The sequence below is a fragment of the Falco rusticolus genome, chromosome 4 (genome assembly GCF_015220075.1).
Source record: "Falco rusticolus isolate bFalRus1 chromosome 4, bFalRus1.pri, whole genome shotgun sequence".
Lineage (NCBI taxonomy): Eukaryota > Metazoa > Chordata > Aves > Falconiformes > Falconidae > Falco > Falco rusticolus.
In genome coordinates, this window is record NC_051190.1 from 48,979,599 (window position 1) to 49,002,112 (window position 22,514).

Genomic DNA, 22,514 nt, shown 5'->3' on the forward strand with positions numbered 1-22,514 from the left:
CCAGCACTGTCACCCAGCAGTGAGCAATGTCTGAGGGTGGTGGGCAGTTGCAGGGGGCGGCCCTGTAGCAGAGCAGGCTGGCTTGGATGGGAAGGGGCATGGGCAGGGGAACAGAAGGTATGGGATGGGCACAGCTGGGGGACATGGTGCCTGTCACTGCACCTGGTGGACTTCACAGGACAAAACATAGGAGAAAGTGTGATGGCTCCAAGTGACAGTGTTTAATGTGCTCTTGCGGGGTGGGGACAGGGACATGTGCCAGGCAGGATGGGGATGGGGATGCGGGACAGCTTGAGCCAGGTGGGATGGGGATGGGGGCCACTGGGGTGGGCATCACAGCATGGGGACACTGGTGTGGGGGTGGGATGGAGACAGGCCATTGGGATGGAATGGCAGGATGGGGACGAGACACTGGGATGGGGATGGTGGGATGGGGACAGGTCACTGGGCCAGGGCCAGCTGCAACTCGACTCTCCCTGCCTCAGTTTCCCCAGGAGAGCTCATCTCAGCTGGGGACAGAGTGGCAGGGAGGGAGGGGACACTCCTGGACATGTGGGGTGGCACCAAGCCCTCTGCCTAGGGGTCTGGCAGGTGCTGCTCGTCCCCCTTGGGCTCACAGCCGGTGTCCCCAGTCTGGCTGAGGACAGCCACCTCCTGTCCCCAGCGATGCGGGGGGCTGGCGCAGAGGGTGTCGCTGGTGGCAGTGAGCCGCGGGGCCACCTGCCGCAGCAGTGCCAGCAGCCGGCACTCACAAGCCCAGGGGTTGCCCGAGATGTCGAGGTCCAACGCGGGGCCGGGGGGCCGGGGCGGCAGCGCCAGTGCCCGCAGCCGGTTACGCGCCAGGTCAAGGACGTGGAGATGATGCAGGGGGTGGAAGATGCCGGTGGGCAGCTCCTGCAGCTCGTTGTCCTGGAGGAAGAGGAGGCGCAGGGCGGGAGTGGGCGCGAAGGCGGCGGGCGGCAGCGTGCCCAGCCGGTTGCCCTCCAGGTCAAGCTGCTCCAGTGCCTGCAGCCCAGCCAGCGCGCCCGGTGCCAGCGATGCCAGGCGGTTCTTGGACAGATCCAGGCTGCGCAGGGAACGCAGCCGCTGGAAAACCGCTGGCGGCACCTCTGCCAACGCATTGGCAGCCAGGTCGAGCCAGCGCAGGTGGGGAAGGTGCTGGAACCAGCTGGGCTGCAGCACCTGCAGCCGGTTCCCCCGCAGCACCAAGTGCTGGAGGTGGCCAGCGCTGGTGAAGATGTTGGCAGGGAGGTCGGCCAGGAGGTTGTTGGTCAGGTCGAGGATGCGCAGGGTGGGCACGGGCCGCAGGAGGGCTTCAGGGAGGGTGGCGAGGCGGTTGGAGGAGAGGTGAAGCTCTTGCAGCCAGGGCAGCCCAGCCAGCGCGGTGGGGGGGAGAGTGGCCAGCGCTGTGAACTCCACCGAGATGGCCAGGGTGGTGGTGGGCAGCCTGCTGGGGAAGGTGCTCAGGGTGGGCTCCGTGCAGACGAACCGGGTGGCATTGGGTTGGGGGGAGCATGGCGCAGCAGGGCTGAGCGGCAGCAGCAGCAGCAGCAGCAGCGGTGGCAGGATCTGACCCGGTGGCATCATGGTGCTGGGCTGCGGGCAGGCGGCCATCATCAGCCGAGGGTTGTGCAAGCCTTGTTGCCACCAGCTCTCCGCCCCGGGCGGGCAGGCCATGGCTGCAGGCAGGAAGGTGCTCAGACCCCCATGTCCCCCCAGCCCTGACCCCAGTGGAGCCCCCCAGCCCTCCCCTCACCTTTCCCAACGAGCCGGCGAGGCCTCCTTGGGGACCGTCCCGTCCGTCTTCCCGGTGTCTGTCACACCCAGGGCGGTTGGTGGCTTGGCATCACGTGCCAGTTGGGAAATCACAGCTCACAGGGTGCCAGCATCCGGGGCGTCCCCGTGTTCCCATGGCACACATGGCTCCTGGGGGGGACAGCACTGACACCCCACTTCCACCCTCACCCCTCTCAGGGACGTTATGGGACCCCAGCACACACCACACCATGGGCAGCACACGGTGCTGCACACCCACTTGGGGGAAACTGAGGCACGGCGCGTCACGGGGAGCGGTGGGACCCTGTGTCACACCCGCAGCCTCACGGCAAAGCCCCACGAGTGGCCCCGTGTCATGGTGAGCCGTGGCCAGCGGGGGCTGCGGGCTGAGCACCGAGGAACTCAGTGCATGGGAGAGGGGCTGCGAGTCGGTGGGTGTGGGTGCTGGGGGGTGGGTGCTAGGGGAGGGAGCTTGGGGGGGGGGTCAGCACACGGGTGGGTGGGTGCAGAGGGAGGTGTAAGCACAGGGGGTGGGTGCACGGTGGGTGCCCAGCAGCGTGTGAGCACGGGTGGGTGCACGTGTGTGTGCAGCGGGATGCATGTGTGCCCATGGCAGGGGGTGCATGGCATGGGGGGGATGCGTGCATGCAGGGGGGCTTTGCACACCGGCAATCCCCAGGCCCCCTAGCCCTGTGGCCCCCACCCACCAGCAGCACCCCAGTGCCCAGCCCCGGTCTGTGCTGCCCCCAAGGCTGGGGGTCCCAGGGTGGGGGGGTAAGAAGGCGCCGAGGCAGTGGTGGGGGAGTCGCCTCTGGTAAACGGGCGTTTATTGGGGCCGCGGGGTACAGACCGCGGGCGGCCGCATGCATGGCCGCGGGGAGGGGGGGGCACCCGCCGCCCCCCACCCTATTTACAGCCTGCCACCCCCCTGGGGACCTGCCACCCCCTGGGGACCTGCCACCCCAGGGCCAGGCAGGGATGGCACCGAAAGGGCACCCTTTGCCAGCAGAGAGTGGGTTCGGTGGGGAGCCCCCCCAGCCCCAGTGGTGCCCCCACACCCCTGCTGTGCTTTCCAGGAGGGGGGGGTGCCTGTAGGGGGGGATGGATGAGCCCCCCTCCCCCCCCAAGCTGGCACTGGGCAGGGGTTGACCCCCATCCAGGGGCAGGGGTGTGAGTGTGACCCGTCGCCAGATAACACACACATTTGGGGGCCCGGGCCCCCCCACCCCATGCACCCCAAACGTTTACCATGTCCCACCACCACAACCAACGCACTCTGGTGGCACTCCCTGGCCAGGTGTCCCCAGGGTGCCGGCAGCACCCACAAGCCCCCCTGGGTGCCGCTGACAGGGCGGAGGGGCTGTGGGCTGGGGGGAACAGCCCTGCTCTGCCTCGGCCGTGCCCGTGTCCGTGCGTCCATCCTGCTGCCTCCCAGGGATCCCCCTCCCAGGGTGCTGCGGTCCCTGGGTCCAGCCTGGGGAGAGGATGGGATGGACGGACCCCCCCTCCCCAGGACCAAGAATCCAGAGCGTGGGGCACTGCCCCATGCCGGCTGGGGACACCCCCAAACCCCATCCAGGGGCACCCAGGGGGTGCCTGTCCCCCCCACCCACCCACGCAGCATCTCACCCCCTGCCCACAGCTGCTGCCCCGGCCACCCTTCCCTGTCCCCAGGGAGCCGGGGGACCCCATCAGTGTCTTGGGACCGGGGGACACACGCAGGGTGGGACCCTATTTTCCCGAGGGAGTCCGCTCCACGCCATAGCGCAGGAGGTGGTGCAGGTCCGTCAGCGCCCGGGGGGGCCCAGCACCGGGTGCCCGTGGTGCTGTGCCATGTCGCCCATAACCCCCCGCTGGCACCTCGCCGCTGTTGAACGTGTGGTTCCTCTTGAGGTGGACGCCGGGGCGGCCTGTGCCATTGTTGGCATTGAAGTTCAGCTGCTCAGGGTGCCAGGGTGGCCCCTCAGTAAAGTCTCCCCCCTCCCCACCGGGTGCCGAAACGACCCGCCGGCGATCGGGGCTGGGGTGCGGTGTGCTGGTGAAGTCACCGTAGGAGCTGCGGGGTGGGCGGCGGGCACCGGTGGGTGGGTGTTGCCGGGTGCGGGGACCCTCCTGGGGGTCCAGACCCCAATGCCCATCACCCGAGGAGTCGCTGAGTTCGGCCTCCAGCTCCTGGTCCACCAGGATGGTGTGGCAGGAGAGGGGGATGCCGCGAGCCGGGCGGCCGGAGCCGGCGTGCAGCCGCCCAGCACCAGTGCCGGTTGTGCCAGATCCACCAGGGTCCCGCAACGCGGCGTTGATGATGTTGTGACTCTGCTCCCAGGTGCAGTTTTGGAGGGTGCCGGGGCAGCGTTTCTGCTGCAACGGGGTCTGCTCCGGTGTGGGCAGGACCCCTGAGTCCAGGTCGTGTTGGGTGACCTTCCCCAACTCCTTGGGCCACCCGTTGGGCATGAGCGGGGCCAGCAAGGCGCCGGGTTGCCCGCCGCGTGCCCGCCGCTCGCCCAGCCGGCTGACGCTCACCACCGACTCACTGTGCGCCAGGATGGTCTCCTTGTCCTTGCGGCGCGCCAGCTCCTTGCGGTCCCGGTGGCCAATGAACCAGCAGACGCTGAAGCCAGAGATGACGGCACCGATGACGAAGGCGGCTACGGAGGAGATCACCAACAGGTTCACCGATACCAGCCCATCTGGCTCGTCCACAAAGCTCTCTGTCACCAGCCCTGGGGGGTGGCAGGGGGGACACGTGTCAGGGGACAGCCGTGGCACGGACCTGGTAGTGCCACCGCCATGCCCCCATCCCCATCCCTGCCCACTACTCACCGTCGCACTCGCCCAGGTGGGATGTGCTGCCACCAGCGATGTCCTGCTCAAAGGCCACCCTAGGGGGGTGCAAATTGGGGGGGGGGGGGGGTGTGTGTCAGCTGGTCCCAAATCACCTGGCAGAGGGCTCTCAGCTCGCTTCAGCAAGCCATGATTTTGCTGGGTCTCAGCAGTAGGGGGTTGCAGGAGCTCCTGAGACCCTTCTGTCCCCACCTCCTGTGTCCCCCTGTGCCCCCCCGCCCCCACCGGGCCTGACAGCATTACCTGGGGCTGGGCTCCAGGAAGATGCAGGAGCCCTCAGGTGTCCAGCCACAGTAGGGGTCCCGGCTCCCGAGGCAGTTCCTGGCAGGGAGCAGAGAGTCAGGATGAGCCCCGACACGGGGGTGGGGGGGGCAGCACCCTGGCCCCCACAAGGGCCCCGGGCCCCACACTGTGCCGTGCCTCAGTTTCCCCGGCTGTGTTCCCAGCCATGCTGAGCCCTTCCCAGCCAGATCCCGGCGCAGGGCAAATTCCTGGGATATGGAGGTAGCCCCCCCCTGCTCCTCGCACGCCCCCCGCAGCGATCCCTGCCCACCCCGGGGGGTGGCTGAGGCGGGCGCACTCACTTCATGCAGCCTGAGTGCTGCTGGCAGCGAGCCACGGGCACCCTGGCCACGCAGGGCGGGAAGGCCAGCAGCAGCGACCCCGCCGCCTTGTCCAGCTCCAGCCCCAGGAGCCGCCGCTCATCCTCCGTGTCCCGACCACACCTGGGGACAGGGCAGAGCTCAGCATGGTCCTGGCCCTGCCCCACGCCTGCCACCATGGAGCTGGTTCCAGTGTAGACTGGTTCACAGGAGGGCATCTTACCCATTCACCCGCTCACCCCTCGGCATCCCTCTGACCCATCCCCTCCAACCACCCATCTATCCATCCATCTCACCCACTTATCCCCAACCACCTCATCCATCCTTCCCTGTCATCTTGCAACTGTCAGTTAATTCCCCCCTAAACATCTCACCCATCCACCTATCTCATCATGCCCCCACCCATTCAACCACCCCCATCCATCCAGCTCTCCAACCACTCACCCAATCACTCATCCAACCACCCATCCAACACCCACCCACCCATTTACCTGCCCGCCCATCCATCCATGCACCTACCCACCCATCCACCCACTCAATCCTCCTCCATCCATCCATCACCCACCCACCCATCCATCCATCCAACACCCACCCACCCATGCAACCACTCAATCCTCCTCCATCCATCCAACACCCACCCACCCATTCATTCACCCACCCATCTACCCAAACACCCACCCAACCATCTACCCAAACATGCATGCACCCAGCCACCCACCCACCCATCTGACCAACCTCACCCACGCACTCCTCCCCTCCCCTCCCTCCCAGCACCCAAGCACCCACCTCCCAGGGTGGTAGGTCTCAAACTCCTCCAGGAAGATGCTCTGGCTGCCGGGGGGCATGGGCGCGGGGTTGGTGCTGGCGTTGGGCTGGATGAGGAACTTGAGGACGGTGCCGGTGCTGGAGCCCAGGAAGACCACGGTGTGGTTGCCCCACGGCCCTGCTGCATTGTCCACCACGATCTTGCGGAGCTGGTACCTGTGTGACGTGAATGGGGCAGGTGTTGGGGGCCATAGGAGCCTGTGTGTCCCCCGGGAGGGGGTAACTGAGGCGGGGGTGAGGGGTTGGGACCTTCCCCAGGGATGGACAGGCTGTGCTGTGGCTGGCCCAGAGCAGGGAGTCCCCAAGAAGCATGGCAGATCCCAAAGGGAAACTAGTCCAGATTCTGGCCAGGACCCAGCCAGACCCATCCCAGATCCCACCCACGACTCATCCCAGATCCCACTCAGGATCCTGCCCACATCCTGCCTGAGGCCAGCCTGGATTCCACCCCAATCCCAGCTGGGATCCAGTTCAGACCCCACTAAGGAGCCAGCCTGATCCCGTGGTAGGATCCCAGCTGGTCCCCAGGCCCCATTCCCATCCCCAGCCTCATATCCCCATCCCAGCCTTGTGTCCCTGTCCCCAGCCCACAGGCCTGTCTGCAGACTTGTGCCCCAGATTCGCATCCCCAGCCCCACGTCCCTGTCCCCAGCCTTGTGTCCCCATCCCCACATGCCCACTCTCAGCCTCACGTCCCCAGCCCCAGCCCCGTGTCCCTGTCCCCCATGTGCGCTCTGGCTGCCCTGCTGGCAGGAGGCTGCGGCCTGAGAGTGCCGCTTGATTAATTCCCCATCAAGCAGCAATTAAGGCAGATTTAATTAGGACGAGACAATCTTGACTGCAAAGTGTATGAGATTTATCAGGTCTCCCAGCGCTCTCATGCATGTGCAAGGGCAGTGCAAGAGGCTCCGGCCAGCACCCACCGCCACCACCGCCCCTCCCTGGGCCACATCCTGCCCTGGGGTGCTCACCGGCTCATGGTGCGGAGGATCCAGGGTGCATTGCCCAGGGACGGCACCGCCTCGTCCATCAGCGGGTGCGTCTTGACGAAGTTGAGGATCTCGTCGGGGAAGGTGCTGGAGGAGTTGTAGCGCATCCCCGGGGACGCGCAGCACCCAGGCCTGCAGCCACAGCACGGCTCAGCATCCCCACGGCCACGCTGGCCCTGTCCCCAGCCCAGCTGGTACTGGCCCTGGCTGTCACCGTCCCTGTCCCCCCACCCCCATCCCCACTACCCTTCCTGCTGGTGTCAGCCCTGACTGTCCCTGTCCCCATCCCTGTTCCTACTCCACCCCCGCCACCGTCCCTGCCAGTACCAGCCCTTGCCAACCCTATCCCTGTCCCCATCACCATCCCTTGTCCCCATCACCCCCCCCATCCCCACCACGCTCCCTGTGGGTACCCATCCTGATCATTCCTGCCCCCATCCCTGTCCCCGTCCCCATCCCTGACCCTCCTATCACTGTCCCTGCAGGTACCAGTGCTAGCTGTCCCTGTTCCCATCCCCATCCCTGTCCCCATCATCATCCCCATCCCATCATCCCCCCCATCCCCACCACACTCCCTGTGGGTACCAGCCCTGATAATTCCTGTCCCCAGCCCTGTCCCTGTCCCCATCCCTGACCCTATACCCACTTCCATCAATGCCTGTGGGTACCCGCCCTGGCTGTCCCTGTCCCCATCACAATTCCCATGCCCCTTCCTGCCAATCCAAGCCTTGCTGTCCCTGTCCCCATCACAATTCCCATGCCCCTTCCTGGCAGTCCCAGCCTGGCTGTCCCTGTCCCTGCAGCGTGTCACTCACCGGGGCTTTGGCACCATGTCCTCTGGCACGGGTGTCCAGATGGACTCGGGCGATTTCTGCTCCCGGAAACGTCCCTCAAAGACTGCGGCCACTTGGGTCATGTCAAAGGCGCAGACAGCCGAGCCGGGGATGCTGGGGGGATGCGGGCACGGGGTGAACACCTCAACCCACCCCCCATGTCCCCCATGGGCACTGGGGCACACCGGGGGATCCTAGCCCAGGCCCAGGGGTCTTGGCAGGGTACAAGAGGGTCCAACCTGTTAGCAGGTGTGGAGAAGACAGCCAGGACCACAGGGCGGCCGTCCAGCTCCAGGATGTCTGTCACAGCTTGGATGACGTTGAAGTAGAAATGTGAGTCGCCCGGCACAGAGCAGTTGAGCCGGGCCTTGAGGAAGGAGGTCCACTGCTTCTCCAGCACCCGCTGCGAGCCCCCCATGTCGTTCTTGCACACCCGGGCCACCCGGGACACCACCACCTGTGGGGTGGACACCCATCATCACCTGGTACCCAACCCTGATGACCGTCCCCTTGTCCCTGTCCCCACTTTGGGTGTCTCGGGCCACCATGGGGATGTCTCCCACCTTCTCCAGGTAGTTGAACTCCATGGCGATCTCCCGGAAGAAGAAGTAGACGTGGCTCCTCCATTCCACGGCATGCACGAAGTAGGGCTCTGCAGGGACAGTGGCAGGGTCAGGGATGTCCTAGGGTGGTGTGAAAAGGGGACATGTGCCACGTCTTGGCATGGCACATGGTGGCATCACGCCGGAGGAGGCACCTTTGAACCATTTGGAGTCATGTTTGACAGTGCGGAGGGTCGGGCTGTCCCCTAGGCTGCGGTAGATGACGGCGTCGATGGCCAGGAAATCTGTCACCGTGGCGGTGAAGAGCATCCCCCCTGCACGGGAGAGGGGCATCAGCCAAGCACGGGGGGGCAGCACGCAGAGCACCCGGCATGGCACCGGTGATGCCAGCACTGACCTGTGAAAAGGGCCACGTTGGCGTGCTTGGGGTCGTAGGGACACCGGGCCATGCCACTGATGTTGTCCCCAACGGGCTCCAGTGTGTCCATCTACAGGGGGTAAGACGGGGCTGGGAGCAATGCCACGCAGCAGCAGGGTCCGGGCTGCCTCGGTGGCACCCAGACACGGTGGGGGACATACGTGGGGTCCCAAGTGTCCCCATCCTGGTGAGGGTGGGGGGCACTCACGCTGTAGTTGGCGCAGACGGGGTTGAAGGCATTGGTGCCGCAGATGAAGAGCAGGCTCTCGTTGCGCACCAGCAGCACCTTGATGAAGTTACGGCACTCTGCCTGTGCCGGGGAGAGGGGACCGTCATCCCTCGGCACCTGGACCCCCCCACCCCACCCCTGGGTGCTCCCACTCAGGCCTCCATCACTGCAAGGGTCTGGCTTGGGGGGGGGGGGCTGTTTTCACCCCCAAAATGGCATTTATATGGAAATTGGATTTCTGGCAGATGCTGGGCTGCGCCTGCTCCGATCCACGGGCCCGAAAGAATTAATTACAAACCCAATTATCCAAGCGGCCAATAAATCACAGAGCCACAGCCACTGGCAGGGAGTGGGGAGGTGGCGGGTGACACTTTGGGGGGAAAACAGGGTGGCCTTGTCCCTGTGACAGTGGATGCAGAGGGTGCTCGGCCACCACCTGGGGGGGTCCCACGGAATGCGGACCCCCTACCCCATACCTCGTGTTTCCCCTTCATCCGGCAGATGCTGATGTCGTGCTGGTTCGAGCGCCAGGTCAGCTTCTGCAGGGGGGGCAGAAATCCCAGCATGGGGCCGGGAAGAAGCTGGCAGCACCCCCTGGCACCCCACAGCACCTGGGGGGCTCGGCACTTACCCGGTGGTAGCGCATCTCACCAGCACCAGTGGTCTCCAGGCTGACGCGGTAGACGTTGTCCCTGGGGAGGGGGACACGGGTGTTACCACCCTGCAGGGCTCCCAGCTGCGATGCTGGGGGCACCCCAGGAATGTGCCCCCCAGTGAGGTATGTTGGGGGTGTGTGGGATCCGCCACCATCCCCCAAAAAGGTTTGGGGTGCTGGGGTGAGCAGTGAACATCACCGCCCCCCCCCCCCAAGTGCCCCACAGCAGATTTTGGGGTGCCTAGGGCAGGTAGTGAGGTCCCTCCCCAGCAAAGAGGGTTGGAGGTGGGTGTTGGGTGCCCACCCCTTGCGGGGGGACTTTGGGGGCTGCGGGCGGTTCAGACCTGTCCCCGATGAAGAGGGTCCGGTTGACCTTGAGGATACGCTGGATGTTGAGGCGCTGGGTCCCCCCACCCTCGGAGCTGGCCAGGTGGCTTGTCCCATGGCCCACAAAAACGGCATAGTGCTTCAGATCTGGGGGAGACACCGGGGGGGTCACAGACTGCTTGGGGGACCCCTACCCACACTGGTTGCCCCAGGGCCAGCCAGGGCAACCTCCTTCACCCAGCCCTGCCATAGATGCCCCCTCCTGCCTTCACACCAAAACCCCTCCCCATGGGTGACCCCCTCCTGCCTTCACCCCAAAGCACCCCAAAACCCCATCCCATCTCTGCGTCGAGCTGTGTCCCCCCCTTGCGCAGCAATGCAGCACCCTGCCCCCCCCGCCCCCCCAGGTGGGCACTCACAGTCCTCGGGGGCCACGGCAATGGGGCCAGGCTCCTCGGGGAAGGTGCCATGAGCCGTCCTCTCCGCCACGAGCAGGAGCAGCAGGACGAGGGGGACGAAAGGTGGTGGCCCCATGGTGGCCCCCAGCACGGGTGGGCACCCACCGCACCTGTGGGCATGGGGAGAGGTGGGAGGGGGGCAGCACCCACCCAGTCACCTGGGTTCCCTCCCCATTCCCTGCCGCTGACCCCCCCCCACCCCAAACCCATCACCAGTGCTGGGGTCCTGGGGGGGTCTCTGGGCGCGGGTGGGGGATTAAGGCTCCAGCAGGCACTGGGCCAGTGCCAGCGATGAGGGGCCAGCACAGGATGCGGCTGGGGTTGGTGATGGGGAAGCCAGTCCTTCCTCGGCTGAAGAATTTCAAATATGCTGGGAAAAGCAGCCCCCGCGCCCCCGCCGAGCCACTCCCAGCGCCTGCGCTCCTCCACACTGGGGCTACTGGGCCCAAACTGGGGCTTTGCTGGCAGGCTGACCACCAACAACCCATGGGGGAATTAAACCAGTGTGTGCTGGCATGGCAGGGCTGGGGACATGGGGACACAGGGGTGTGGGGACATAGGGACATGGGGGAAGCCAGTGAGACTCTTCCCTATCCAAAATGCCATTGGGATGGCTTGGAAAATCCCTGCAGACACATTGAAGCACCATGTGCCATGGCACCCCCGCAGCCGGACAGCCCCAAGGCCACCACCACCATCCCTGCACTGCACCAGGCCACTGTCACTGTCCTGCCACCCTTCCCCGTGGGGCAGTGGGGATGGGGGAAGGCTGGCTAATTAGCAGCCAGGCGAGGATTTAATTGATTATCAATTCCATGAGAGCATGGAGCGGGTGTGATCGAACTGTCGCCCTCCTGCCGCCATGTCCCCTGTGGGGACCAAGGACGAGTGACATTGTGTGGGCTGGGGGTCATGGTGCCTGGACGTGGGGCAGCACCAGTGGGGAGACTCATCCTCATCCCCGTCCCCTCTGTGGTGTGACCTGGCACTGTTCCCACCCTGGTCCCCTCTGCGGTGTCGTAGCCTCTGGGGCATCTGACCCCGACCCTGCTGTGCCACAGCCCCTGCCCCAGTGGGAATTGACCCTGGTGTCACAGTTCCTGGGGACAGCTGACCCCATCCCCATGGTGTCACAGACCCCATGGACACCTGACCTGGTCCCTGCAGTGACCCAGCCCTCAGGGACAACAGACCCCATCCTCAGGATGTCACATCCCCAAGGACACCCAGCTCTGTCCCCACGGTGTCATGGACCCCAGGGACATCCAACAAGATCCCCACATGGTCACAGCCCCTGGGGACACCCAATGCCATCCGCATGGTGTCACGGCCCCTGGGGACAACTGACCCTACCCCCATGGTGTCATAGCCCCTGGGGACAACTGACCCCATCCCCACATGGTCACAGCCCTATGGGGACATCCAACACCACCCCCACAGTGTCACAGTCCCCCAGGGACAACTGACCCTGTCCCCATTGTGTCACAGCCCCTCTGGGGCAGTGAGCCAGGCACAGATGGACTCACCTCCCTGGTGGCCTCCTGGGCACGGCCACAGCCAGGCAGGGCTGGGATAACCAGCCGTGGAACGGGTCTGTGCCTCAGTTTCCCCACCTGCCCAAGGAGCAAATGGCATCGCCCCTTATTATTTTTTTTATATATTTCTATTAAAAATAACTAACGAGTGCCTGCAAGAGCAAACAGTGCCTCAAAGCCCAATGCGGCTGAGCCGGCAGCGCAACCGTGGCACTACCGCAGCAAACACCAAAAGCAACCCAGAGGTTCGGTGGTGCCGGTGACTTCATGCCAAGGAGTGGGATAAAGGGGATTTTTTCCCCAAAAAGAGGGAAACGAGCTGGGTTTGGCACAGGGAGCTGCCGGTTTGTCACCCATGGCACCTGCGGTGCAGCCAGGCTGGTGGCAGTGTGCCATGGGTGACAACCCGGCCAGGATGGGCCCCAGCTTGGAAATTCCTATTTTTTAATATATTTTTTTATGCCTCAGCTATTTTATAAAAGCCATTAACAACTTTATTGCTGTAATTAAAGCCTCAGAGGCTTTTACCACTGCTGCTGAACTAGGGGGCTCCCCCAGAGCCACCCGCCCCCATCCCCCAGCCTCCCCTTAGGGGCTCCTCACCCAGCCTTGTTGCCCAAAGAAGCCATCGTGCTTGGATAACGATGTCCCCACGTCACAACTGTCCCCCCATGGCTGACACCAGCAGCATCCAAAACCCACCACATTTAAGCATCCCTGCAGGTCCCCAGGCACCGGAGGGACCCCAAAAAGCAGCCTAAGAAAAGGGCTCAGCGTATATCAGACACATGAGAATCCACCCATGCCGGGTGGGATTTGGGGTGGGGGGAGGTCGTGTCACTGCCTCGGGTGCCTGTAACCCCAAGCTGGGGGTCTGGTGTCACTGTCCCCTCCAGCCTGCATGGTGACAGGAGCGGGCGCAGGGTAACCAGAGCCTCCGGCACCATAAATGCCTGCGATTGTGTGGGCAAAGAAAAGGCACCGAAGGCAGCGGGGAGGAGGGGGCTGCTGGGGAGGGGGCTGCCAGGGAGGGGGGCGCGGCAGGGAGGGGGTTGGCAAACAGGGACCCATTCACAGCGGTGCCAGGGGAGAGGGGACAGTCACCATGGGTGTCCCCAGCATATGGCTGGGGGGAAACTGAGGCAGCGTGGGGGGACAGGGCGGCTGTGCCAGGGGTGTGCTGGGGACTCCGGGGGGAACCGGGGTCTCCAGCCTGGATGGTTCTGACACCGCACAGCTGAACAGCCTTGGGCATGTCCCTTGTCCCTGTCCTTCCTGCAGCCCCCAGCTCCGTGCCTCAGTTTCCCCATCTGAAAGCGCACTCAGCCCTCGTGCTCTGCACACAAAGGTTTGGAAGGGGTGGGTTGTGTGCACAAGCTGCTTGCTCTGTCCTCCCCCCCAACCCCCGCAGCATCTCCCCAGCCCCCATCACAAGGGTGAGGGGGAAGGAAGGAGGGGAAGCCCTCCAGTTTCTCCCCCCCTCCATGCTGCCATTCCTTGGGGGCTGCTGCAATCTCCCAAGCCACCTCCCCCCAACCCTCGGCCTGCTGCGGGGGGGTATGCTGTCCCCCTTTCCCAGGGATGGGAGCCCCTCCCCATGGCATCTGGGCACGCCTCATGCCCCCCCCCTCCCAGTACCCCGCTCTGCCCCCCCAAGACCCCCGATCTGCCCACCTGAGCTCCGCCGGCCACTGCCTATGGCACCGCCACCACTGTCCCCACCACTCGGAGGGGGGGTCCCGGACGGCTGGGTCCCATAGCTGGGGGTGGGTCCCCCCCACCCCAGGACGCCCCGACGGCGCTAGGGGCTCCGGCGTCCCGAAAGCAGCCCAGCTGTCACAGACCCCCCCCGAGGACCCCCAGGGGAGGGGGGCCCGCGCCCCCCACCCGCGCCAGGTGGGAAGGTAGGGCTGATGTCACCGTAACCGGAGCCACCCCCCACCCCCCCCCACCCCAGCACCTGTCACTACAGCCGGGAAGCTGGGGGGGGGGGGGGGGGGGGCACCCATGGGACCCCCCAGGCGGCACCACGGCATCCCTTCCCAAAGCATCACCCACCCGGTTGTCACCCCCCATCCTCACCGGCCATCGCCGCACCCGGAGCTGATCCCGGTTCGGCTCATTCCCTGGGATCCCGGATTCCATCCAGCTGGCTCAGCCTCAGGACATAAACCCATCAGAAAGGCACCGGGAAAGGCGCGGGGGGGGACACACACCGGGAAAAGGGGGGAACGCTGGGAAAAAGGGGGGGACACCAGCCCTGAAATCCCTTAAAATACAACTTCGGGGGGATAATGGCAGCAGCGGCCCAGCACGAGCCGACACCAGCCCCTAATTAACCAGGGTTCGTTAGCAGCCATCTGACAAGGGGTGCGTTATTGACACTCCCCCCCGCCCGCGCATAATCTCGGTATCTAAATCCTTTCCCTTTTCACAGGGCTAATGCCAGATTTTATATAGTATCTGGGGTAATTTCCTTTAGAAAGTACCCAGCGCCAATAAGCAATCAGCAATTAGATATGCTAATGAGGTCCTTATAAGCAGTGTTAAGGAAAATGCCCCCCCAGCCCCCTGAAACGTAGCAGCTGGTCCCCAGAGCATCCCTTGCTCGGCGGAGTGACACAGGAGGTCACCCCCCACTGCCACAGAGGGGGTTTGGGGGTCACCAGCAGCAGACCCCCTCCCCGAAATAATCGTGGGGACCCCCCCCAACCCAGCTGCTGCTGCTGCTGCCGCTGGGGCTGGGGGGCTCAGCCCCCCCCCCCCGGGTTTCCGTTCCGGGCCGGTTCAGATGGCAGAGCCAGGAAGCAGCTGTCCCCACGGCGGGGACGGAGCAAATGTCACCCCGGCCACCTGGCACCGCGGGCTGGCCCTGGCCCTGGCCCCTGCCATGTGTCCCCCCCCCGCCTCTGCCAAGCAGCACCTCCCGAGGGGGGTCCGGGGGGGGCTGCAGGCAGTTAGCACCCCCAGAGCTGGGGGGGGGGCCATGAAGATGGGGCGGACCCAGCATCGGTGAGATCCCCCTGCGGGTGACAGGGACTGGGGGGGGGGGGCACCGGCGTGGCGAGGGGGACACACACAGCACCCACCATTTACCTTGACGCTTCTGTGGCCCCGCCGGCGGCTCAAATGTCCCCCCGGGCCTCCTGCTCCGGTTACCAGCTCTGCTTACAGCTGCCGTTTATAGCCCCCGTCCCTGTCCCTTGTCCCCTCCCCATCATCCACGACCCCCCTGGGTGGGGACCCAGGCGCCTGAGTCCCCCCGGGACAGCCCGGTACCCCGGCACATCCTGGACCCCCAGACACCAAGGGGGTCTTATCCCTTGACATGGGCTCTGGGATGGTAAAGACACCCCCAACCCCCCCCCCCCCGTCACTTTGGGTGGCTTTGTCCTCGCACCTGTCACCTACCGTGGGTGCCCAGGGTGACATGAGCTGCTGGGTGCTGTCAGCACCTTCAGTACCCGCCGGGTGACACCCATGGGTGCTGGGTGCCCCTGGCATGTCCCTTCCACCGTGCCAGGGCAGTGCTGGTGGCTGGCCAGAGCTGCACGGTAATTTGCGTATTAAATACATACTAATCTGCATATTAAGCACGGTTTCCTACCGAGGAGGCATCACGCTTCACGCCAAAATAAACCCCATGGAGGGGACAGGGGGGTGGTAGGTGGGGTGCTGTCCCCCCCAGTTCACAGCCCTTCTCCCCCCAGGGCACATGGACCCTCCTGTCCTGCTGGTTCCCCCAGGGCACTTGTCCCTGCAGACACACATGTCCTCATGTCCCCCCCAAGGACTGTCACCCCCCTTGTCCCCAGGGGCACTCATTACCTTGTCCCCCAAAGTGCTCATCCCCCCTTGTCCCCAAAGGGGCACATCCCCCCATGTCCCTCCTGTCCCTCCAAGACAGCCATCCCCCTTGTCCCCCTTGGCCCCAGAGGCACTCACCCCCCTCATCCTCCCTGGTCTCCCCAGGGGCTCTGCACCCTTGCTGGGTCCCCTTGGCTGCCAAGCCTCACCCTGGCACCCACATGGCCCCAGGGCCACCACAGCCATGGGTGGCCACAGACAGGTCCCACCGGTGACAGCAGGTCTGAGTCACTGCTTCCAGCCTTGTGCCTCAGTTTCCCCTTGGTGTGGGAAGGGGGAACCTGCTGCTCCTGCCCCAAGCCTGGCCACTGCTCCTGGGAGCCCCCTCCCAAGGTCCTGCCAGTCCCTTGGACCACACCTCCTCTGTGCACCCCAGGGTGCCCCATCCCCAGGGTGCCCACATCCCCAAGGAACCATGTCCCCAGGAAGCCCACATCCCCAAGGAGCCCATGTCCCCAAGGAACCATATCCCCAGGGTACCCCATCCCCAGGGTGCCCACATCCCCAAGGAACCCTGTTTCCAGGGTGCCCCATCCTCAGGGAGCCTTGTCCCCCAGGTGCCCTCATCCCCAGGGATCCCCATACTAAGGGATCCCCATTCCCAGGGACCCCATGTGCCCAGGTGCCCCCATCCCTATGGAGCCCATGTCACCAGGGTACCCTGTCCCCAGGGAGCCCCATCCCCAGGGATTCCCATCCCTAGGGTGCCCTCATCCCCAGGGATCGGCATCCACAGGGGTCTCTGTCCCCATGGAGCCCATGTCCCCAGGATGCCCTGTCCCCAAGTGGGCGCAGGAACACGCAGCTCCTGGCTCCATCACCACAGGCAAACCCAGCTCCATGCAGGAGACCCCCCAGTCACCACCCCCACCCCGACCCCAGTGGCTGGGAGAGCCAAGGAGGTGCCGGCGAGGCAGGAGCAGGCGCTCAGCCCCTCAGCCCGCTCATTTTTTAAGCCTTAATAAAGTCGAGGTGTTGTTTTTGGTGGTTTGATTTCCATTTCGGCCTCCCCCGCGCTGGCTGCGCTCAGCTGCTCTGCTCTGGCCGGGAAAATAGGGCTTTTAATTGCTCCCAGCCCAGGAGCCCGCGCCACCAGTTCAGATTTCTACGCTTCAAAACACTTATTTAGAGTTAAATAAGATTAAATATCTACTTGGTCAAACAGCGCAGAGAGGGGCAAGGGGTGCGGGTGAGCACTGCGGGATGACAGCCCCTGGGGTGTCACCATCCCCAGCATCACGCTCTCCCCTTGGTGATGGAGATCTCAGATCCACTGTGTCACTGTCCCCAGCATCACACTGTCCCCTCGGTGATGGAGGTCTCAGACCCGCTGTGTCACTGTCCCCAGCATCACACTGTCCCCTCAGTGATGGAGGTCCCAGGGCTGCCACCCAGGGCACCTCCTCTGCAGACCCCCCTTCTCCTGCCTCTGAGCCACCCACCTTCTGGGGACACCAGGGGATGGGGACTCCAGTGGGGACAGGGACCATGGCCACCCCCGGTGAACCCGCTCTGGCCAGTGGCTCCCAGTATGGCTGGTGTGCCAGGAGGGTGGGAGGTGGCTGCCGGGGTGCACGCCACAGCACGTGAACCCAGCCTTCACCCAGCCACCCCCTCCTCCTCCTCACGGTGAGGCCGCAGGCTGTGACCCCGCTGATCCTGCTCTCTGCTCTGCAAATGCCAAGTTCAAAGGCTTCAGTGGTGGCACCCGCATTGGCGGGTCCTGCTCCCGCGGTGGCCGGGGACAGACGGGATCTGTCCCGCACCGCGAGCCAGTGGCACCCCGGCACCGGGGCACCAGGAGCCCCAGCTGAGCTGCGGGGTGTGCAGGAGCCCAGCTAGCGTGGGTGCTGCCACTGCGGCACTACCGGGGCACGGGATGGGATGTGGCGTGGGATGCAGGATGTGGGATGGAGGGCGGGATGTGAGATGTCGGATTTGGAGTGGGATGTGGTGTGGGATGCAGGATGTGGAGTGGGATGCAGGATGCGATAAGGGATGCAGGACGGGATGCAGAGTGGGGTGCAAGATGCAGGCTGGAATGCAGGCTGTGATGTGGGATGCAGGGCAGGATGCTGGATGGGATGCGGAATGCTGGATGGGGTGCAGAATGCAGGATGGGATGCAGGCTGGGATGCAGGATGCAGGCTGGGATGCAGGATGAAGGCTGGAATATGGGATGTGGGATGCAGGATGCAGGCTGGGATGCGGGATGCAGGATGCTGGATGGGATGCAGGCTGGGATGTGGGATGCCAGTGGCGGCACGGAACAAAGGGCCATTGTTCACGGGTGCGCGCCCAGCGCCACCGCCTCCGCGCTCGCCGCCTCGCCGGAAGGTCAGGTGTTTCCTCGCTGCCCTCGAAACAGCTCCTTGTTCTCCTACCAGCGCCAGCAAAGCCTGCTCGGCCACCGGCACCCACCAGGCCGGCACGGGCCCAGCCCCCACTCCACCACCACCATGTGCTCCCAGCCACCAGCACTGGAAAGCTCATGGCAGGATGGGTGACAAAGGTCCCTGTCGCCTGGGTGGCTCTGTCGGATGTGCAGAGTGTCATCTGTGTGCGGGTGTGTGTGCACGGGATGTCACATGTGTGCGGGTGTGTGTGTGTGCACCACGGGTCACATGTGTGTGTGCAGTGGGTGTCACATGCACAGGTGCCAGCATATGAGCCGGCTGACACACGTGTGCAGGCATGTGGCTACCAGAGGTGTGATGTGTGTGTGCACACTGGGTGTCATGTGTGTGCAGGTATGTGTGCAGAGGTGTTGGTGTGTGCACCAGCTGGCACATGTGTCTGGCACACGTGTGCCGGTGTGTGTGCACCGTCATGTGTGTGCAGGTGTCAGCATGTGCACCGAGTGTTGTGTGTATGCACACCACATGTCATGTGTGCAGATGCTGGTGTGCACACCGGCTGCCACATAAGTGTGCAGATGTATGTGCACCAGGTGTCATCTGTGTGCAGGTCGTGGTGTGTGCACCAGTTGTCACATGTATGCAGGTGACTGTGCACGGCGCATCACATGTGTGCTGGTGCCCACACACCAGCTGTCATGTATGTGAGGGGTGTGCAGGGATGGGTGTGCACAGGAGTGCTGTGCATGTCTGTGCACACAGGGCTGGGGTGTGTGTGCTGTTGTGCACGTGTGAGGGTACACACACATCTGTGCACAGGGCTGGTGAATGGGCACACGCGTGTGCATGAGACTCTCACGTGCACGTATGGTGCATGTAAGCAGCAGGGGCTGTGCAGTGCACATGCGTGTGCACCGTGGCTCTGACCAGGGTGCTTGGGGTCGGGGGCGCGGAGTACCCCCATACCAGGCAGCCCCTCTCCACCCAGCTGGGCAGGATCAGGCCCTGGGCCATGCTCCTGGGCTATTCCCAGCACTGACCTCATGCCACACCAGCTTGCTTCCCAAAAGGTGACATGAAGGATAGGGCGCAGGCGGTGCTGGGGCAGCTGCTGGCGTTATTTGCAGCTCCACGCTCCCTACCTGCTGCCCTGGGCAGGATCCGGCCCCAAGCAGGGCAAGGACAGATCCCAGCTCCCAGCCTCCCAAATCGCCTTCTTAACGCTTCCTGATTTCCCAGCGCTTTATCTAACATCCCCCGGCAGGAGATGATGGATGGGGCTGATAATCAAAGCCAGTTACGCTCCCACCACCCAAACCAGGGCCGCCCTCTGTGGGGGCACGTGGGTGCTGCCACCCCTGCCTCTCCCCAGCCTGCTCTCCTCCATCTCCTTGGGTTCGTTTTCGGTGCTGGGATGGAGTGGCTGCCACCCCCTGTCCTGGTGTCCCCCCCGGCTACTGCAAAGCCACATGCTGACCCCTGCTCTGTGCCTCAGTTTCCCCACCTGATGCGCAAGCGCCCCACGGGCATCCGCAGCCCCACATCGCCCCGCTGAGGGTGCACCTGCAGCCGCCGCTCCCCCAGGGTCCCCACGTCCCCCCCACCTCCCCCAGATCCACCCGGCACCAAACCCGGCACTGAGCTCAGCCACGGTGCTGCTGGGTTTGATGAGATTATCCCAGTGGGCAGGATTACACAGGGAAGAGCCGGGGATTAGCCACGGCACATCGGCACACCACTGCCACGACTATGGCTGGCCTTGCTGCCAGCGGGCTGAACTGGGCTGAACTGGGAGGAACTGGAACCAAGGGGTGACTGCCAAGCTCTGGGGCTGAGGTCCCTTGGGACCTTCTCTGGGGACGAGTGGCTTCACCAGCCACTGTTTAATTAACTGGCTGCCAGGAACCACCACAAAGAGATGAGAGGGATCTTTTCTCGCCCCCCCCTCCCCTCTTTTTTTTTTTTAATTTGACAAAATTGTAATTAAATAGGGAGTAAAATCCTGTTAGCACAAGGCAGCCCCGCTGGGATCTCCTTCCGCACCAGACGATTGCTCTTCCTCTCTCTCCTGCCTTCGTGAAGGGAACCGAAACCTCCGTCACCCCTTTCGGGGGGCACAACTGCAGCCCAAAGGTCCCCAGGGACTAATTGCAGGGTGTCCCCAGGGCCATTGGGTCCCCTCCATGGTGGGGTTGGGTGCTGCCGGGGATACGGCAGCATCCTTTTGGGTACCACGCTCGGGTAGCCACCTCCATTACCATCCTGGGGATGGAGGGATGGGAAGAGCCCCCAGAACCCCCCCGGGACACAGCTCCCATGCTGCCAGGAGTGATGGGGTGATGCTGGTGGCAATCAGGCACAGATGGGTTAAGCAGGCACTGTGGCACAGCCCAGATGGAGCCAGGCTCCTTGGTTTTCTTTACTACTGTTTATATTGCTGAACACCAGCTGGATGCCACCTCACCAGCACCACCGCGAAACCATCCTGCCCAGGCCGCTGGCAACCCGCTCGCCTGGCACAGCCAGAGATGCCGGCACGGAGAAAGCTGCTCTGGTTAACACCGCGGTCCATGCTGGTAGGAAAATCTCAGCAAAGGCAACACCGGGAAATAGATATGGCTGGAGCGGCCCCGGTGCAGGAGATGCACCAAGGGGCCGGCGCAGCTCAGCCCACTGAAAAATTAAATCGCATCCCAACTGGCAGGTTTAATTAAAAATATTCGAGCTTGTCTAAGGATACAAACTGCATCCGGCACTGCAGCAGGGATCTGCATCCAGCGCCGGTAGCCGGCGAGCATCATGCCGGCACGGGCCTCACGGCCAGGCTGAGCCCCCCCAGCACCGGTACGGCAGAGCTGGTGGGAAAAGCTCTCCCAGGAGCCACTGGTTTAACTGGGAGCCAAACCAACCATCACGTGGCATGTAGAGCTCAAGCTGCAAGGGATGCCGGCTCCAAGGACCGAGGGGGCGTGAGAAGGGGACAGTGACACCCAACCCCGGCACGTCACCACCCTGCCCCATGACTTGGGGCTCCTGGCAGGGCTCGGAGCTCCAAAACCACTGAAAACCTCCTGGTTTAGGGCAAGGACCAGGACCCCGATAACCCCTCAGCAGCTGAGGGCAGCTCTGTCCCAGGGAGCGTGCAGCCACACGTGTGTGCACACATGCACACACATGCACACGCGTGCATGGCCACCTCTAGACCGCTGCGGTCACTGGGGTTTGCCAGGGGCTTTGCCACTGCCGGGGGGGTGGGGGCGGTAAATTTGGTTATTTCCCTTTGTTTATAAGAACGGCAGCAAAAACATGTTGGGAAGCGGCTCCCGGGGGGGGGGAGAAATGAGCCGCCTCCCCCGCAGCTGAAACACCGGCGGCACTGGCGGCGCTGGTGGGGGCTGAGCTGCCCCCCAACATCCTCAGAACCTGAATGCGACCCCCGCAGGGACCACCTCCAGCCCCCCGCCCCATGCACAAAACCTCCCCACTGCAGCCACGTGCCCCGGTGACAGCAGTGACCCAATTCCCGTGTCACCCCGGGGATGCTGCAAAAGGGGCGTCTCGGTGGGGCAGGCAGAGCATCACTGCCCAGGCTCAGCACCCGCCCAGATCGGGCTCTCATCACCCAGCGGGGACACGCACCTGCAAACGCCACCCCCATGGCTGGGTGCTGGGGGGGGAAGACAGTGCGATGCCAGGGCCCGGGCATCCAGGGCCGGATCCTGCACCGGCCGGCTGTGCTGTGCGCGGAGCCGGGAGCTGCCCTCTAGTGTCACCAGTTCAGGCCCTAAATTGTGGCTAAAATTGCCAGGGGGGACACAGAGGGCCCCCCCCCAAGCTAATGCACTCCTTCCTCGCGATTGTCTCGGCAGGACGAGGGGCTCAGCTGCGACCCCCCCCCAGTGCATTCCCAGAGCAGGATGCGGCTCCGCTGGGGCCAAACCCAGACCCAACCAGACTGGGGTGCGGGGGCCCGGCGGGGGGGCCAGGGGTGGCACATGTGCCACCCCTGTGTGTCCCTCCCCCAGGCACTGGGGGCAAGCAGAGGTGGGTGTCCCCAAGGGGTGGTTGGTCGTGGCAGGTGTCCCCCCGCCCCAACTGCTCCGCAGGGTGGGTGGAGTGGTTGTGCAGCACCCAACACCGAGGGCAGGGGGGCTCCCCACTGCACGACTCCCCCGCTCATGGCCTCATTTGGCAGAGGGGAAACTGAGGCACAACAGGAGGCAGCGCTCACCCAAGGTC

The 22,514-nt window shown here is 64.3% G+C and overlaps 2 protein-coding genes across 6 annotated transcripts in view; both read right to left on the bottom strand.

Annotated features, from left to right (window-relative positions):
- Positions 1-201: 201 nt before the first annotated feature.
- LRG1 (leucine rich alpha-2-glycoprotein 1) lies at positions 202-1,868 on the bottom strand. 3 transcript variants are annotated; one of them, XM_037385899.1, is made up of 2 exons: positions 1,757-1,868; positions 202-1,596 (listed from the first exon to the last, which is right to left on the bottom strand). In XM_037385899.1, the coding sequence occupies exon 2, from the start codon at positions 1,585-1,587 to the stop codon at positions 577-579; it is 1,011 nt and encodes a 336-aa protein (XP_037241796.1). In that variant the 5' UTR covers positions 1,588-1,596; positions 1,757-1,868; the 3' UTR covers positions 202-576. The 3 variants fall into 3 exon arrangements, with proteins under 3 accessions (XP_037241796.1, XP_037241795.1, XP_037241797.1); XM_037385898.1 differs by having other exon boundaries at positions 202-1,679; positions 1,757-1,838; XM_037385900.1 differs by having other exon boundaries at positions 202-1,591; positions 1,757-1,832.
- Positions 1,869-3,399: 1,531 nt separating this feature from the next.
- Positions 3,400-22,514, bottom strand: part of SEMA6B (semaphorin 6B) — a 20,991-nt gene continuing 1,876 nt past the window's right edge. Inside the window, exons 1-17 of one of the 3 annotated variants that reach the window (XM_037386821.1) lie at positions 14,134-14,573; positions 10,478-10,626; positions 10,076-10,205; positions 9,708-9,768; positions 9,553-9,615; positions 9,056-9,157; positions 8,827-8,917; positions 8,624-8,743; positions 8,430-8,518; positions 8,106-8,323; positions 7,849-7,980; positions 7,016-7,165; positions 6,006-6,200; positions 5,202-5,342; positions 4,861-4,938; positions 4,597-4,655; positions 3,400-4,496 (exon numbers count right to left, since the gene is read on the bottom strand). In XM_037386821.1, coding sequence (XP_037242718.1) covers positions 3,508-4,496; positions 4,597-4,655; positions 4,861-4,938; positions 5,202-5,342; positions 6,006-6,200; positions 7,016-7,165; positions 7,849-7,980; positions 8,106-8,323; positions 8,430-8,518; positions 8,624-8,743; positions 8,827-8,917; positions 9,056-9,157; positions 9,553-9,615; positions 9,708-9,768; positions 10,076-10,205; positions 10,478-10,626; positions 14,134-14,228 — 2,862 coding nt within the window. In that variant the 5' untranslated portion in view covers positions 14,229-14,573 and the 3' untranslated portion in view covers positions 3,400-3,507. Of the gene's footprint in view, positions 4,497-4,596; positions 4,656-4,860; positions 4,939-5,201; positions 5,343-6,005; positions 6,201-7,015; positions 7,166-7,848; positions 7,981-8,105; positions 8,324-8,429; positions 8,519-8,623; positions 8,744-8,826; positions 8,918-9,055; positions 9,158-9,552; positions 9,616-9,707; positions 9,769-10,075; positions 10,206-10,477; positions 10,627-12,042; positions 12,281-14,133; positions 14,574-22,514 lie in introns of those variants that run through there. The other 2 variants (XM_037386823.1, XM_037386822.1) reach the window with 2 other exon arrangements.

Bases quoted from the DNA above. Each gene is read 5' to 3' on its own strand.
- LRG1 (XM_037385898.1), bottom strand. From the start codon at position 1,677: ATGGCCTGCCCGCCCGGGGCGGAGAGCTGGTGGCAACAAGGCTTGCAC.